The sequence below is a fragment of the Pseudopipra pipra genome, chromosome 4 (assembly GCF_036250125.1).
Source record: "Pseudopipra pipra isolate bDixPip1 chromosome 4, bDixPip1.hap1, whole genome shotgun sequence".
Classification (NCBI taxonomy): domain Eukaryota; kingdom Metazoa; phylum Chordata; class Aves; order Passeriformes; family Pipridae; genus Pseudopipra; species Pseudopipra pipra.
The window spans coordinates 25,008,976-25,023,503 of NC_087552.1; the positions used below are offsets into that span (position 1 = coordinate 25,008,976).

General features: G+C 43.1%; 1 protein-coding gene across 3 annotated transcripts; it reads left to right on the forward strand.

The window, feature by feature from the left end:
• Positions 1–5,049: 5,049 nt before the first annotated feature.
• LOC135412966 (uncharacterized) lies at positions 5,050–14,187 on the forward strand. Of its 3 annotated transcripts, XM_064651988.1 has the most exons (12): positions 5,050–5,187; positions 5,399–5,561; positions 6,036–6,156; positions 6,805–6,884; positions 7,648–7,751; positions 8,150–8,204; positions 8,759–8,856; positions 9,244–9,298; positions 9,818–9,921; positions 10,330–12,326; positions 13,503–13,557; positions 13,890–14,187. In XM_064651988.1, exons 2-10 carry the CDS (start codon positions 5,553–5,555, stop codon positions 10,682–10,684), a joined length of 981 nt encoding a protein of 326 aa, XP_064508058.1. In that variant the 5' UTR covers positions 5,050–5,187; positions 5,399–5,552; the 3' UTR covers positions 10,685–12,326; positions 13,503–13,557; positions 13,890–14,187. The 3 variants fall into 3 exon arrangements, with proteins under 3 accessions (XP_064508058.1, XP_064508060.1, XP_064508059.1); XM_064651989.1 differs by lacking the exon at positions 5,050–5,187 and having other exon boundaries at positions 5,306–5,561; XM_064651990.1 differs by lacking the exons at positions 8,759–8,856; positions 9,244–9,298.
• Positions 14,188–14,528: the final 341 nt, after the last annotated feature.

Sequence of the window (14,528 nt, forward strand, 5' to 3'; positions counted from 1 at the left end):
ATTCACCTGGAAAGCCCACAGTGTTAGCCAGTGTGGTGGGAAGGGTGAGATGCTGAGAGCATCCCTGTGACAGAATCAAAATGAGGGCAGCAGCTCTGCCACTGCAGGCAGGACTGCCCATGTCCTGGGTGCAGTGCTCAGGCTCCAACGATGTATTTGGGCTCTTCTAGAGGACTGTGGTTTGGGGTTTTTACAGGGTCCTTTCCCAAAAGTCTTCAGGCAACTTGATGATTTGTAGCTCTTCCTCCGCTGAGAGCTCTGGGGTGGATGGGTGGCCAGAACAGCTCTGAAAGTATAAAAATTATTAGTTCATGGCTCAGTAAGCTAACATTACTGCTCATCTGGAGTACAAGAGTCTGCTTCTCCAGACCAGGAAGAACAAACTTCTCATTTTAGTCACCAAAAAGGCTTTCTATATGTCGTGATGTAATAGCTGCAGTCACTGAGCAGTAAATCCACTTCCAGGAGAAAACCCTCAAGAGTCCACAGGGATTCACAACTGTACTATGGAGAAACAAGTGCCTCAAAAATTTACAGCTTTTTAGGAAAATAAATGTTTGTCCTGCCTCCCTCTTGGAAAGGGAGAATAAAAAGAGAAATATTTAGGCAAACAGTTCTCTTACTATTTACATAGAACATAGGTGAATATTTGCTCCAAAAAGAACAAACAAACTCCAGTCCCCCCCCCAAAAGAATTATTGGGGTGAGTGCCAAAAAATCCTACTAAAAGTCTCCTGACCTGGTGCAGATCCTGGACAATGAGAAAGGAATGGGACCACCCTTCTGCTACCCCTTTGGAAATGGTTCCTATTAGCACTGGGAGCTTCTATCCTTCCTGTGGACAACTCCCATCAGAGCCAGCTAGTGCAGCTCACCTAATCACAAGGGTGGGTTTGCTCCCCTTGATTTGAAAATCAGCTTTACCAGTGGCTTGATTGAGGCCATGTGGAGCATTATACTCCTGTTACTCATGTTATAGTTTTTCACAGTGATTTACCTATAAATGTTGACAATATCTCAGCAGTCTGCCAAAGTTTCCATGAATGACCTTGGTCCTGGGAACAGAAGTGATAGGCAAAAGTACCCAAGGAAGGTTCTTCTTCTTTTTTTTTTTTTATTTCTTCATTTCTTCTTCTTTTTTTTTTTTTTTTTGTTTTGTTTTGTTTATTTTTTTGTTTATTTTTTTTGTTTGTTTTTAAATAAAGCTTCTGCTTAAGCCAAAGGAAAATCTGAATTTGTGGCCCACCCACCTGCATACAGCAGCAAACCTGGGCCCCTTTCTGTGCACCACTGGGCTCAGGATACATGTCTAGCTGTGACAAAATGCAAGTTTCAGAAGACCTTGTTTATCTTCTGCTTTCCACAAAAAATGTTACTGATGTTTTGCTGGAGTATGTTGAACTATTTAAGAGACTGAAGTCAAAAGTCATTGACTGCAATTTCTGGTAGTAGATTCAACGTAGGTTATAGTCTCTATAAAGTTTTGCATTGCTGAATTATAACAAATCCTGATGCCTTTGGGGGCAATAAAAATAACTCCAGCATGTGACAGAAAATGAATTATAATTCAGAATTATTCTTCACAGAAATCATATATTGTTTAATTACAACTATAGCGGCTATTTGATTCTGAGATAAGAACGGTTACCATAGTGACCCAATCCTTAAAGGTAATTTTTGCCTAACATTATATAAAGCACTATATGATACCTATCTTCACAGAAAGCAGTTTACAAAGATGAGTTTTCCAAGTGTTAGGTCTTGAGTATGAAAAAGCAACAGAAGCTATATGGAAAAACATTATCCATTCAGTTACTGCCTGAAGAGCCTTATATGCACATTTTCCTACAAGCACACTCATAGATGTTGTCTCAGATTCAAAGCAAGGTATAAATCTTGCTCAGCTTTCCAGCCCATGTAGACTCTACGGGAGAATTTCAAACATCTGTGGAGAATTAGAAAAAACTGAGAGAAGGAAATCAGAGACATGTTTGTTCTGCAGAACAAGCCACCCACTAATGCCTACCATCAGAGGAGTTAAAGAACGTATTTACTTACTTTGAACAGTCTTAATAGGTATTTCTCTAATAGACCTGCACTCCCCTGTGAAGATTTTGGGAAACATATTCTGAAGTCATAGCCACTGCTAGAGTCAAGCAAAGGCACATTTTGACACATGAAGTGAAATGCAATCCTCAGTGAGACTAGTACAAATTATTATTTGTCAATAATAACATCTTTCTGGAGCTTCTTTTGGTAATTCTTGCCTATTTCCCTGCATCCCTATAGTGGATTTAGAGGGACTGGTCTGCAGGGTTGCTCTGGGGAGTGCAACCCTGTTCCTGTGCTGAGCCGTGTGGAGAGCTGGGTGTCTCGCACCCCCCATCAATAACCAGTCACACATCCTTGGTGGCTCATGAGGACAACACAGAACCTCTTTCACTTGGGTGGGTCCCTATGGTAGAGAAACCAACTTGCCTGTTGGTAGGAGCCCTGTGGGCAACCATGGCCATAGTGATGGGGCTGAAGGACTGGTCTGGTTACTGGAGTTCTGCTGCCTTGTGGAGTGCAGTTGTTTGTCTACCCACAGCTCAAAACCATTATGGTTATTAAAGATAGTCAGTCAGAGAGAGAGGCAGCACCGACCCAACTGGGGTGACAAGTTGGTTTTCTCATGTCATTGTAGATTTTCTTGTGATTGCCATGCAGCAGGTTACTTTGGTATATGACAACCTATACTACAGACACTCTTCTTAAATTACTTTATGGTCCTTGCTCTGACACCCAGGGTAGCTCTGATCTGGGAGAGTACAGAGCTGACAACCCCTGTCCAGAGAACTGTGGGTTTCTCACTTCCTGAGGTGACTTTTCCTTCTAAACATTCCTGACAAACTGTAGCCAATCATGTGAAAATGCTGATGCTGTACCTCCAGCTGATTAATACACCAAGCCAGCTGAATGTGGGCTTAGTTTAGGCTGTTTGCCATAATTAACCTTTTATTTTTGAAAGTTGAAAGATGTAAACTTCTTCCTTCCCAAAATGGAAAGGCAGGGGTTGTTTCAGTGGTCTTACACCTTGCTTCAAAGCTGGCCCGAATGGGACGAGATAAAACAGGTATGTGACCTTTACAGCTTCCCTAGGATGTGCAGAGAAGGGATGAAAGTTTCTCTCTGTCCCACCATTGAGTGATGAATATTTTCAATAGCAGGTTTAATTAAAAAATGTTGGGCCTTACAGTAAAGGCCTACCAGCCTCCTGCTGCGATTGTCTAGCAGCGATGAGGGAGATCAAGCCCAATAGCCTTCAAATGTTTGACTTATTAAAAGGTGCCCCTCCTTTTCCTCAGTGTTCCCTCTTCCCTTACCCGGAAGACACATTCCTGCTAAAAGCCATCCAGTCCTTCCCTGAAACACAGGTGGTGCCGAGTCCACTCAGCCAACCTCAGCTGTGCCTGGAGCTTGAGTGGACAGGCTCCTCGTTTTAACATGTGGGATGTGTCACATCCACTTGTGCTTCATCTCAACTTAAACATTTTTGCTTTCCAAAAATGTTGGATCCAAAGGGCAGAGGTTTAGATAAAAGCAATCATAAAGGAAATTTAATGCTTGATAAAAAAAATACTAGGGTGCTAGAGCAATTCCAAATGTATATTTTATAGATGAATAATTAAGTACCTCGTGTCAGTTTCCAGGCACTGAATATGAGAAATGAAGGATGCAAATACGGTGACAGAAACAAGCCTATGTGTCACTTCCCAGACACAGGACGGAGAAAAATGGAAGGTCATCCTCACCCATCCTTAAACAATCAGCACTTTGCCAATTACCTAAAAGCAACAGTTGTAATAACAGAGAAATTTTTGTAAGAAATGATCCTCCTCAGGTAGAGCATGAGCTAAAAATATCCTTATGCTATCCACAGCATTGGATGACTTTCCATCATCCTCCCCACACCTGAGAACACCCATGGGACCAGAGGCTGAGGAGCATGTCTGTATCCAGCAGGGCTGAGAGAGGCCTGCTGCCTCAGCTGATCCCTCTGAATGCAGGTCCAGTGGCAGACTGGCTAGAAGGCAAACGGAATTTTAATTTGACTTTTTTTCAAAGCAGAGCAGGGTCTTGGGAGGAAGACGCTGTCCCCAGGAGCAGAGCAAACCTCCTCCCAGCCCTGTTGTGAAATGCTGGCAGAGGAATAGTTGAACACCTGAAAACATCAAGGCTTCAAAGACTTTAAATAAGGATCTAAATTGTTAGATTTTCAGCAGTTTGAAAAAAAATCTTTTGATTTAATTTTAATTGCTATTTACTAGGGTTAAAGTTAAAACAGTCTCATAAGAGTTTTCAGCATCAGAAGAATAAACATGGAGGACAAAGGCTAAGGAAGGGTTTAAGTTTCTTTTTTTTTTGCAGGGCATTTGGTGGGGTTTCTTTAGCCATGGGAAGGCTACAGTGTTACTCAGGCTGAAGGTGGAGGGAGGTGAATGTCTCCTGATCTGCCCTCGGAAGGCCCCATCTGGAGTGCTGCATCCAGGCAGGATGTGCCTGTTAGAGCGGGGCTGGAGGAGGCCACAGAGATGCTCAGAGGGCTGGAGCAGCTCTCCTCTGCAGCCAGGCTGGGAGAGCCAGGGCTGTCCAGCCTGGAGAGGAGCAGGCTCTGGGGAGGCCTCACTGCAGCCTTCCAGTGTCTAAAGGAGTCAGAGAGTCATAGGAGAAAGGGGAATGGGTTTCAACTGGAAGAGGGGAGATTTGGATTGGATGTTAGGAAGAACTGTGAGGGTGGTGAAACACTGGAACAGGCTGCCCAGAGAAGCTGTGGATGTCCCATCCTTGGAAGGCTCCATTCCAGGCCAAGGTGGACAGGGCCCTGAGCACCCTGATCCAGCCGGTGGCATCCCTGCCCATGGCAGGGGGTTGGAACTGGGTGATCTTCAAGGTGCCTTCCAAGGCAAGGCATTCTGGAACTCTATGAGGGTGCAAAGTGCACTCCTGCTACCTGGGCATGGAATGTTACCAAGCGGTTGACATGGACAGTCCTGCTTCGAGGACTCTGGTTACCAGGAGTCTGTTAAGTCAGTTGGTGGATTCTCTGCTGGGCATCAGATGCAGAGCATCTGTCTTCTCCATCCCAGGTGGGATCAGAAGGCAATTTGCTGACATTGTGAGAAAAACTCTGGACTGAGTGTACAGGTGAGAGCAGATGATTTTTGAAGAGATTTCTGAGGCTGAGGGACTATTCTGGGCTTCAGGTCCAGCTGCAGGTGGGATCAAGTACCAAACTCATGGACTTCCCCTCTAGCTTTGGGCAGAACCTGATGACTTGGGAATGGGAATCTTGGAGCAGGGGAGTGTCTCAAAGAACAGGCATTCTAGAAAGATAATCTCTCTGCTTTTCTGGTAGGTTTGGAAGAACATCATTCTCTGACTCTGAGAAATCAGAGCTTTGTAGCAGTGTGCTACCTAAAGGAACCCAAGGGATTGATTGCTGTAGCTTCCCTGACATTCTTTTTTCAGTGTCTGCTTGCTTTTCCAGTGGTTTTAGATCACGAAACGCCATGAGCACAGTAAGTATTTCACTGCTCAATGCAAATCTGATTCTTGAAACATGTTTTCCAGGGTGTTCTAGAAGGGATTTCAAGAGTTTGTAGCAAATGCATGGGAACAGAAGCCTATTAAAACTTCATGTAACTTCATGTTCTGGGATATAGAAGATTTTGAATCTCTCTGGGTGCTTGTAATAGTTCAGAAATGCTTACAGTGTGAGCAACAGTCTGATATAATTGTGAACTACTCTCCTCATTTGCAAGCCATCAGGACAGGCTTTTTCTTTTTGAGGCAACTGGTAAGAGATCAGGGGAATGTCCTTTCCTTGATGTCACGTGCTCTGGTTGGAATGGCCCACAGCACCATTTTGATGCATATTCCAGCCCTTGTGGGAGTGTTTTCTGTATCCTCATGTGCTTTCACTGTTGTTGCAGAAATGAGGGCCATGTTAATATTACTCCCACGGAAAATGCTAAGGCTTTGTTCTCTCTCAGAGGCAGCCGAAGCACTGTGGGGAACCAGTTGATTCCAGACAAGCTCGGAAACGAAGAATGCTGGTGGCTTCTAACACAGGTGGAGCCTCAGAAGCAGAGCCAGTAGACCCCAGAGAAAGTGGTACGCTTTTTTCTGAGCTTTGTGAGAACAAAAACTGTTTCTGAAGGGTTGGGGTCCAGTTGAATGTGAGCTTTTGCCCATTTCTAGGCTCTTTACTGGGAAAGAAGGGAAATTTGGATTTTAGGAAGCGCTTAGTATGACATCTCTGAACAACAAGCCTTCTGACAACTGTTTTGGTTTGTGACTGAGCTGTAATATATTCACCACTAGTGGGAGATGAGCTGTGTAGCAAAGGTCCTCAAGTGCTGCTCAAAGTCTGAATGTCTACTCTGAGGTACTGCAGCTGCCACTACAGAGGGTGGCAAACTGAATCTGGGATCTCCCAAGTTGGAAGAAGATAAGAAAAAGTGTCATTAGCTGTGCCCCATCCCTGAAGGGAACATGTATAGCATGTAAAATTAGGGTCATCCAACAGAACTGTGTGAGGAGGTCAGCTGATGTTTCTCTTGCACTGCCCCTTGCAGGAAACAGAGCTGATGATGCTCTCTGTGGACTCTTGAGGGCAAAGCTTTGAATGAAATGTTGGACACATTCCTGAAGAGAAAAGACCCAGGGAAAAGTTGAATCCAACCTCAGCCTGTTCCACAGTGGCAACTCATTTCATTCTGCTGCAGTCTCTGATCTTGATTTTAACGTTCCGTTTTTCAGCTGTTGAAGAAGTCATAGATCTCACAGATAGATCTTCTGAGCCTGAAGTCAGTGACCTAACTGATGATAATTCAGTTGTGGTAAGCAGTGAATGGCACACTTCTCTCCATCTTGCACTGAAATTAGTTTTTTATTGTGCTCCTGGACCTGTCTTCTGGCATCTAACTGGGTATCTCTCTGAGCATCTCTTCGACTTGAGTTGAAGAGTAATCTAAAAGAGCTTGTTGCTCCAGTGATTTAAAGAAAAAGCAAAGGAGAGGACAAGAGGTCTCTGACTTCCCAAATAAGAAGCGTTTAGCTGCAACATCAGTTTAAGGTACTCCTGTCACTGAGGTGCCAAGTGCACATGCAGCTGACTGGGGTACGAACTAGTCCTGTTTATTACTCCATGAAGTCTTTAAAAAAGTCACTTCTTTTTCTTTTCAATTTTCTTGCCATTTGAAAGAATAGTCTTTGATCCAGCTCACAGTGTAGTTTATTTCCTCAGTTTTGGGATACCACTGCTGCCACACAAAGAACATGCAGCAGGCATAGCACGAAGGTATCTCCTGATAGGGCTATTCCTGAGCCTTTGCAAAGAAAAGGCCTCAAACTTTATGACAGAATCTGCATGACTTAGCTCCAGCTACACCAAAAGCAGGTTTGGGTTTGGAGTTTCCTTTCTTCAGCAGCTGTTCATTTAACACAAAGTATTTATGGCTACCACAGCTGAATTTGCCCGTTTAGGGGAAAAAGAGGGAAAGAAAGATCTCCAGCACAAAACCAATCAGGGAACTTAAACGGGAGCAGGTAGGAGAGAGTTCAGGTGGTTCCTAAGCTACCTCCATTTCTACCCCATTGCAGCAGTGGCAGCAGAGCCAGCAATACCCACGTTTTTTCAGAGCAGCAGATAATTCAGCAGTGCTACTGATGAGTGACAATGAAGAGGAACAAGGAGATTACGATGAGTATGTGAGAAAGTCTCTCTCTAAAGTCCAATTTCTGCTCTACAGTAGAAACCTGTTTTTCCCAAGCTTTTGAGGTCTACTTGATCCTGTGTGAAAAAATCTGACTTGAAATATAGTGGCCTGTCTGGAAGAGAACTAATTAAAAAAAACCCAACCAGCAAAATACATCAGAAAACTTTTTCTCCTCTATTCATGACATCCTTATCGAATGTTTCTTACAGAATGACTTGAGCTACACTACAGTACATAAAAATTCTTTGAATGATTGTTTTGCTGGGCTGGGATGTTGCTAAATCAGAACAGCAGATGTTTAATTTTCTGAGATTTTATTTATCAGTAACCCCGGATGCATGGTAAAATTAATGTCTGCCTGTTCTTTCTGATTCTGTTCTCTCTAGCATATGGCCAGCAGGCCCTGCAAGTTCTCTGTTTTGGGTGGATGAGGACTCAGAGGTAAGGATCCACATGTTGTCATCCTTTCTGCTTTGTGGGAGGGGGAATGGGGCAGAGGGGGAGCTGTGCAACTCTTATGTGGGATGCTATGATGCTGGCTGGAAGCACAGACCTTGCTGTGATGGTCCAACTTGCATGACCCTCCAAGTAATTTCTTGGTGGTGTACATAGAGGGAGAAACCCTTTCCATGATGGCAGTGTCAGATCTGTGTATTCCTCATAGTTCTAGCAGTGACTGACAGATTGCAGATACTCCAAATTGCAGATCTTGTTTGCCTGGTGCCAACAGAGCAGCCAACAGGAATTCTTTCCTCCCAGTCCCTGTTGTTGTTTCCTTTCTTCAGCAGCTGTTCATCTTACACAAAGTGTTTGTGGCTATCACAACTGAATTTGCCTATTTGGGGGAGAAAGTAGGAAAGAAATACTTTCAGCCTAAATCCAATTAGAGAACTGAAACAGGGGAACAGAGCAAAGGGTGTTCTGGTAGTTCCTAAGATTCTCCTCCATTTAGTAACTTAGGAAGTTCCTAAGCCTCCATTTCTACCCTATTGCAGGAGCAGAGCCAGCAATACCCACGTTTTTTCAGAGCAGCAGATAATTCAGCAGTGCTACTGATGAGTGATGACGAAGAGGAACTAAGAGACAATAATGGGTATGTGACAGATAAAGTGACTGTCTAAAGTCTAATTTCTGATATACAGTACAAACAGGTTATTCTCAAGCTTTTGGATTCTGTTTGATTCTGTGCAAAACCTTCAAGCTGGAATATAATGGCATGTCTGGAAGAGATGTAATTAAAGAAAATCCTGCAGAAACATTTCTTCCCTGTTCATGACATCATTGTTTCTTACAGAATGGCTTGCAATATGCTGAAATACTTGCAGTACATAAAAGCTCTGGGAATTAGTGTGTTGCTGGGCAGGGATGTTACTAAATTGCAGTTGGGGTTGTTTTAATTTCTGACCATTTATGTATCTCTAACCCTTCATGGACGGTGAAATTAATGTCTGCATGTTTCTTCTGGTTCTATTCTCTCTAGCACATGGCCAGCAAGTCTATTTAGTTCTCTGCTTTGGGTGGATGAGGACTCACAGGTAAGGATCCACATGTTGTCATCCTTTCTGCTTTGTGGGAAGGGGAAAGGGGCAGAGGGGGAGCTGTGCAACTCAGTTGTCTTTTATGGGATGCTATGGGGAGCTGGCTGGAAGCACAGACCTTGCTTCAGAGCTCATACTACCATGTCTTCCCACGTCACTTCTTGAAGGTGTGCATAGAGAGAGAAACCCTTTCCCCTGGGGCACTGGAAAATCTGTGTTCCTTACAGTTCTAGCAGTGACTGACAGATTGCAGATACTCCAAGTCCTGTCTGCCTCGTGCCAACAGAACAGCAAAGTAGAATTCTTTCCTCCCAGTTCCTGTTGTGATTTCCTTTCTTCAGCACCTGTTCATTTAACACAAAGTATTTATGGCTACCACAGCTGAATTTGCCCGTTTAGGGGAAAAAGAGGGAAAGAAAGATCTCCAGCACAAAACCAATCAGGGAATTTAAACGGGAGCAGGTAGGAGAGTGTTCAGGTGGTTCCTAAGCTGCCTCCATTTCTACCCCATTGCAGCAGTGGCAGCAGAGCCAGCAATACCCACGTTTTTTCAGAGCAGCAGATAATTCAGCAGTGCTACTGATGAGTGACAATGAAGAGGAACAAGGAGATTACGATGAGTATGTGAGAAAGTCTCTCTCTAAAGTCCAATTTCTGCTCTACAGTAGAAACCTGTTTGTCCCCAGCTTTTGAGGTCTGCTTGATCCTGTGTGAAAAATCTGACTTGAAATATAGTGGCCTGTCTGGAAGAGAACTAATTAAAAAAACCCAACCAGCAAAATACATCAGAAAACTTTTTCTCCTCTATTCATGACATCCTTATCGAATGTTTCTTACAGAATGACTTGAGCTACACTACAGTACATAAAAATTCTTTGAATGATTGTTTTGTTGGGCTGGGATGTTGCTAAATCAGAACAGCAGATGTTTAATTTTCTGAGATTTTATTTATCAGTAACCCGGGATGCAATTAATTAACCCTGGTGAAATTAATGTCTGCCTGTTCTTTCTGATTCTGTTCTCTCTAGCATATGGCCAGCAGGCCCTGCAAGTTCTCTGTTTTGGGTGGATGAGGACTCAGAGGTAAGGATCCACATGTCATCCTTTCTGCTTTGTGGGAGGGGGAGAGGGAGAGCTGTGCAACTCTTGTCTTATGTGGGATGCTATGGTGTACATAGAGGGAGAAACCCTTTCCACGATGGCAGTGGATTCCTTATAGTTCTAGCAGTGACTGACAGATTGCAGATACTCCAGACTGCAGATCTTGTTTGCTTGATGCCAACAGAGCAGCCAACAGGAATTCTTTCCTCCCAGTCCCTGTTGTGGTTTCCTTTCTTCAGCAGCTGTTATCTTACACAAAGTGTTTGTGGCTATCACAGCTGAATTTGCCTATTTGGGCAAGAAAGAGGGAAACAAACACCTCCAGCCTAAATCCAGCTAGGGAACTGAAGCAGGGGAGCAGGGAGGGGGGTGTTCAGGTTCTTCCTATATTGCCTTTATTTCTACCCCACTGCAGCAGTGGAAGGAGAACCTACAGGACCCACTTATTTATTTGTTTTCGGCACAGCAGCTGATTGACTCCTGTTTTGAACATTCTTACCCAAGATAAGAGGGCAATAACCATTTATTCCTCACTGTAACTGCATTGCTGAACTGCTGTTTGCATGCAACATCAGGAGTTCACAACAACATCTAATTGTATTTTCTTTTCTCTCCCTTCGCATATGTATTGATGAAGCTTCTTGAAGGTGAGTTAATGTTTTACAGTTGATAATGGAATTGTCTTAAATTTAATCATTATTTTTTGTTTGTCTTTTCCAAGAAACTCTAGCAGCAGGGATTGAAACTGTTAGCAAAAGGCAAAGGACAGTGCTAAAGCCTCTGGCCAGTGGCTTAGAGAAAGCATCCAATCTTTGTCTGGAAGCCACTCTCAGACACAGTGGAAAGTCCTTGCAATAAAAGTTGTAGCTGAATACTTATGCAGGAAGAAATTTTAATTTGGTGAAACTTTCTGTACTTGTAATTGGTTAGTACTTGATTATTGTTACATGGACACTGGAGTAGCAGAGATCATTGTTACCTGCAGTTTCTGAGAGTTAAAAATCAAACAGCAGTTCTTAACTCTCTGGATTTTACAGACCAGGCCATTAAAAATTGGTTTCCCTTGAAACTGGGCAATATAACTCCATTTTCAAGTTACCTTAACTCAGGAGGGAAATGATTACAATTTCTAAGGAAACACTGCTTCAAGTCTTTTTATAATTTCCAAGGATTGTCCTTAACAAGACACATTGGATAGAAACTTCCTTTGAGTGGTGAGGTCTGGTTTAATGCAGACGAAAAGAGTGCAACGGTTTAGCATCATACAGCAATGAGGAAGCACAGCACCTCTAGAATGAACAGTTTTAGATTTAAGCACCTCTTCTGTCCCTTATGAAACTTTCTGAACAAAGCACTCTGTTTTTCCAGGCTTTTTTGTTGTGTATGTGCTAAGTTGCTGTGCTCCTTCGAAACTTGACTGCAGACCTCTCTCTCCCCCATCAGACAGCAATTGTTGCCCTTCCTCACCACAGGATCGCAGCAGACTCTGTTAGTAAAAATTGGGGAAGGAGCTTCCCTTTATAGGGCAAATTTATTTACAGGTAGTGCAACTCTATGGAACTTAAGACACTGAGAGTCTCTCAGGTCATATTTTTAGCCGTCTGTAGAGTGAACAGAGCAAATGTTTTGTGTCAGTCTGTAGCAGAAGAGTCACAATGTCTGGAAGGGTTCAGCCTTAATATTTAGGAAACTAATTTGTTTAAGACTGCTTTTAACCCAGCTGAATAGGAACCATTACAGACTATTTATAATAATACATTTCAAGCATAGTTTCAGGGAGAGAGAGAATAATAGATCTAACTTATCAAAATTAAATTACAGAATATGAAGAGCAAAGGAGAAACGTTACACTAAGAAGCCAGCGACAGTCAGACAGCTCTGTACTGGGTAGCAATGATGAAGATGAAGCGATAGATAATGATGTGTATGTGACTGAATTTTTTGCCTTTTTCTTTTTTTCTTTTTTTTTTTTTTTTTTTTTTATAATAGAGGCAGGATGAAGTTATACTGCTATGGCCTGGCTTATCTTTGAAGCCTTCACTTACTCTACTTATTTCCCTCTTTCTCCTGTGTTGCATGATGATCAAATGATACCATTTGCACTTCAGGAGAAAAAGGCAGCCAAAGGCAGATGAACAACTTTGCATAGAACCTTAAAGACAAGTATGGGTGTATGGCAAGAAAAGGGGATTAATGACAGGCCATAGTTCAAAAAGTATAGCGTTTGCTTTTCCTGCCAAGCTCTAGTAGTGATGTCAGATATGGAAATTGGTGTTGATGAGGCTTGGCATCATGGGATCGGAAGCAGCAGCTGGGCAAATTCCATGCAGGTTTTAATATTTGAACCTTTTGGATTGATAAAAGGCAATGTAGGAGAGAACTTGAGTATGGTACTTTTGGGTGTCAGGCCTTAAATACACCACCTAAAGGGCTTCTACTCTTCTAAACCATAGTGCATTTTGCCATTGGATTTGTAGATCTTTAAGTGTTGGTTGCTTAAGTATGTCAGTGAACAAATCCCACCACTTGGTTAATATAAAAAAAGGAATATTTTGTTCCTTGAGTCTCAAGCTTCTCTGCTGAGTGCACTTTCCGGCTTTGTTTAGCCCAGGCTGAAAGAGCTTGGTGCTGCCGCATTTAACATTGACCAAAGGGTCCTTCCTGGGGCTGGACTTGTCAAGGCCCTCTGCAGTGTTACTCTGTAGCATCAGGCCCTGTTTCCTTCTGCAATTAATAGTTCCCAGAGGACAGCTCTATGCTTTAGTTACAAAGCTGTTATTGATGACCTGTTGGAAATTAATGCTGCCATACACTGACTGCCCAGCGCTAGAGGTTCCTGTTACTTCAAATCCTAGAGCAGGGTGACTGACTGCATCTTTCTCCTCATGAAAACCAAGATGCTGTTTCCTTTAGACCAGGGAGATCCAAACTCCTCATTACATGCAGCAAACAGAGCTAAAGATTTGCAGGGTTCTTCAAATCAAATGGACAATGGCCAGTCAGTGCAGTCAGATGATTATATGACATTTTATATATCGGTAACCCTCGATGCGCAGTGATATTAATGGCTGCATGTTTTTTGTGGTTCTGTTCTCTCTAGGGCATGGCCAGAGGGTACCATTAGGTGTCCGATTTGCATGGATTTTTACTCAGAGGTAAGGATTCACATATTGTCATCCTTTCTGCTTTGTTGGAGAGAGGAGGGGGCAGAGGGGGAGCTGTGCAACTCAGTTGTCTTATGTGAGCTGCTACGGGGAGCTGCCTTGAAGCACAAACCTTGCTGTGAAGCTCCATAAGTCACTTCTTGGTGCTGTACACAGAGAGAGAAACCCCTGCCAAGATGGCACTGGCAGCTCTCTGGGTCCCTCATCATTCTAGCAGTAATGGACTGATTCCAGATATTCCAAGCCTCCTTTCTCTGCTGCCAACAGAGCAGCAAGTTGGAATTCTTTCCTCCCAATACATGCTGTGGTTTTCTTTCCTTCAGATTCTGCAAAGTGAACGACTGTTTTTGTCAACCCAGTGTGGCCATGTCTTCTGCAGTCAGTGCCTCCCTGTTGCCCTTGAGACTGCCAACACGTGTCCAATCTGCAGGACAGAACTCACTCATGAACAGTATCATTCCATTTATATATGAGCACTTCTATTTCTCAGGACAGACTCAGATGGATCTTGAGGGATAGGCCATGTAAAGACCTTTTCCTTCATGTATATAGTTATTCTTGTGTATAGTTCCATTTTTCCTGAATTTAATTATAAATAAAGTATTGATTAACTTAAAGATAGTCAAGTGTGTCTGCTCATCTATGCCGGACTTTGCTGGTGGATAGAGACATCTTTCAGTAGGTGGAAATAACACTCTTGGTTTGACCAGTCAGAAGCGCTCATTCTTTTCACCACAGTGTAGTCATTGACTTTGGTGGAAAGGTGCTAAAGGCATAAACTTGGTAGTTCTTGTGACCAGTGTGTGTTGTATGGGAGAAAAGAAACAGGTAGTGCTTGGGATGAGAGGCCTTCTATTTTTCAGCATGCACTCAGGTGGATGTTTTGCTGCAAATGTTGTAATTTCTGTGCTCTGTAGATTGAAAGAGCAGCAGGTTGCGCACACATCCAAAGAAAACTATTT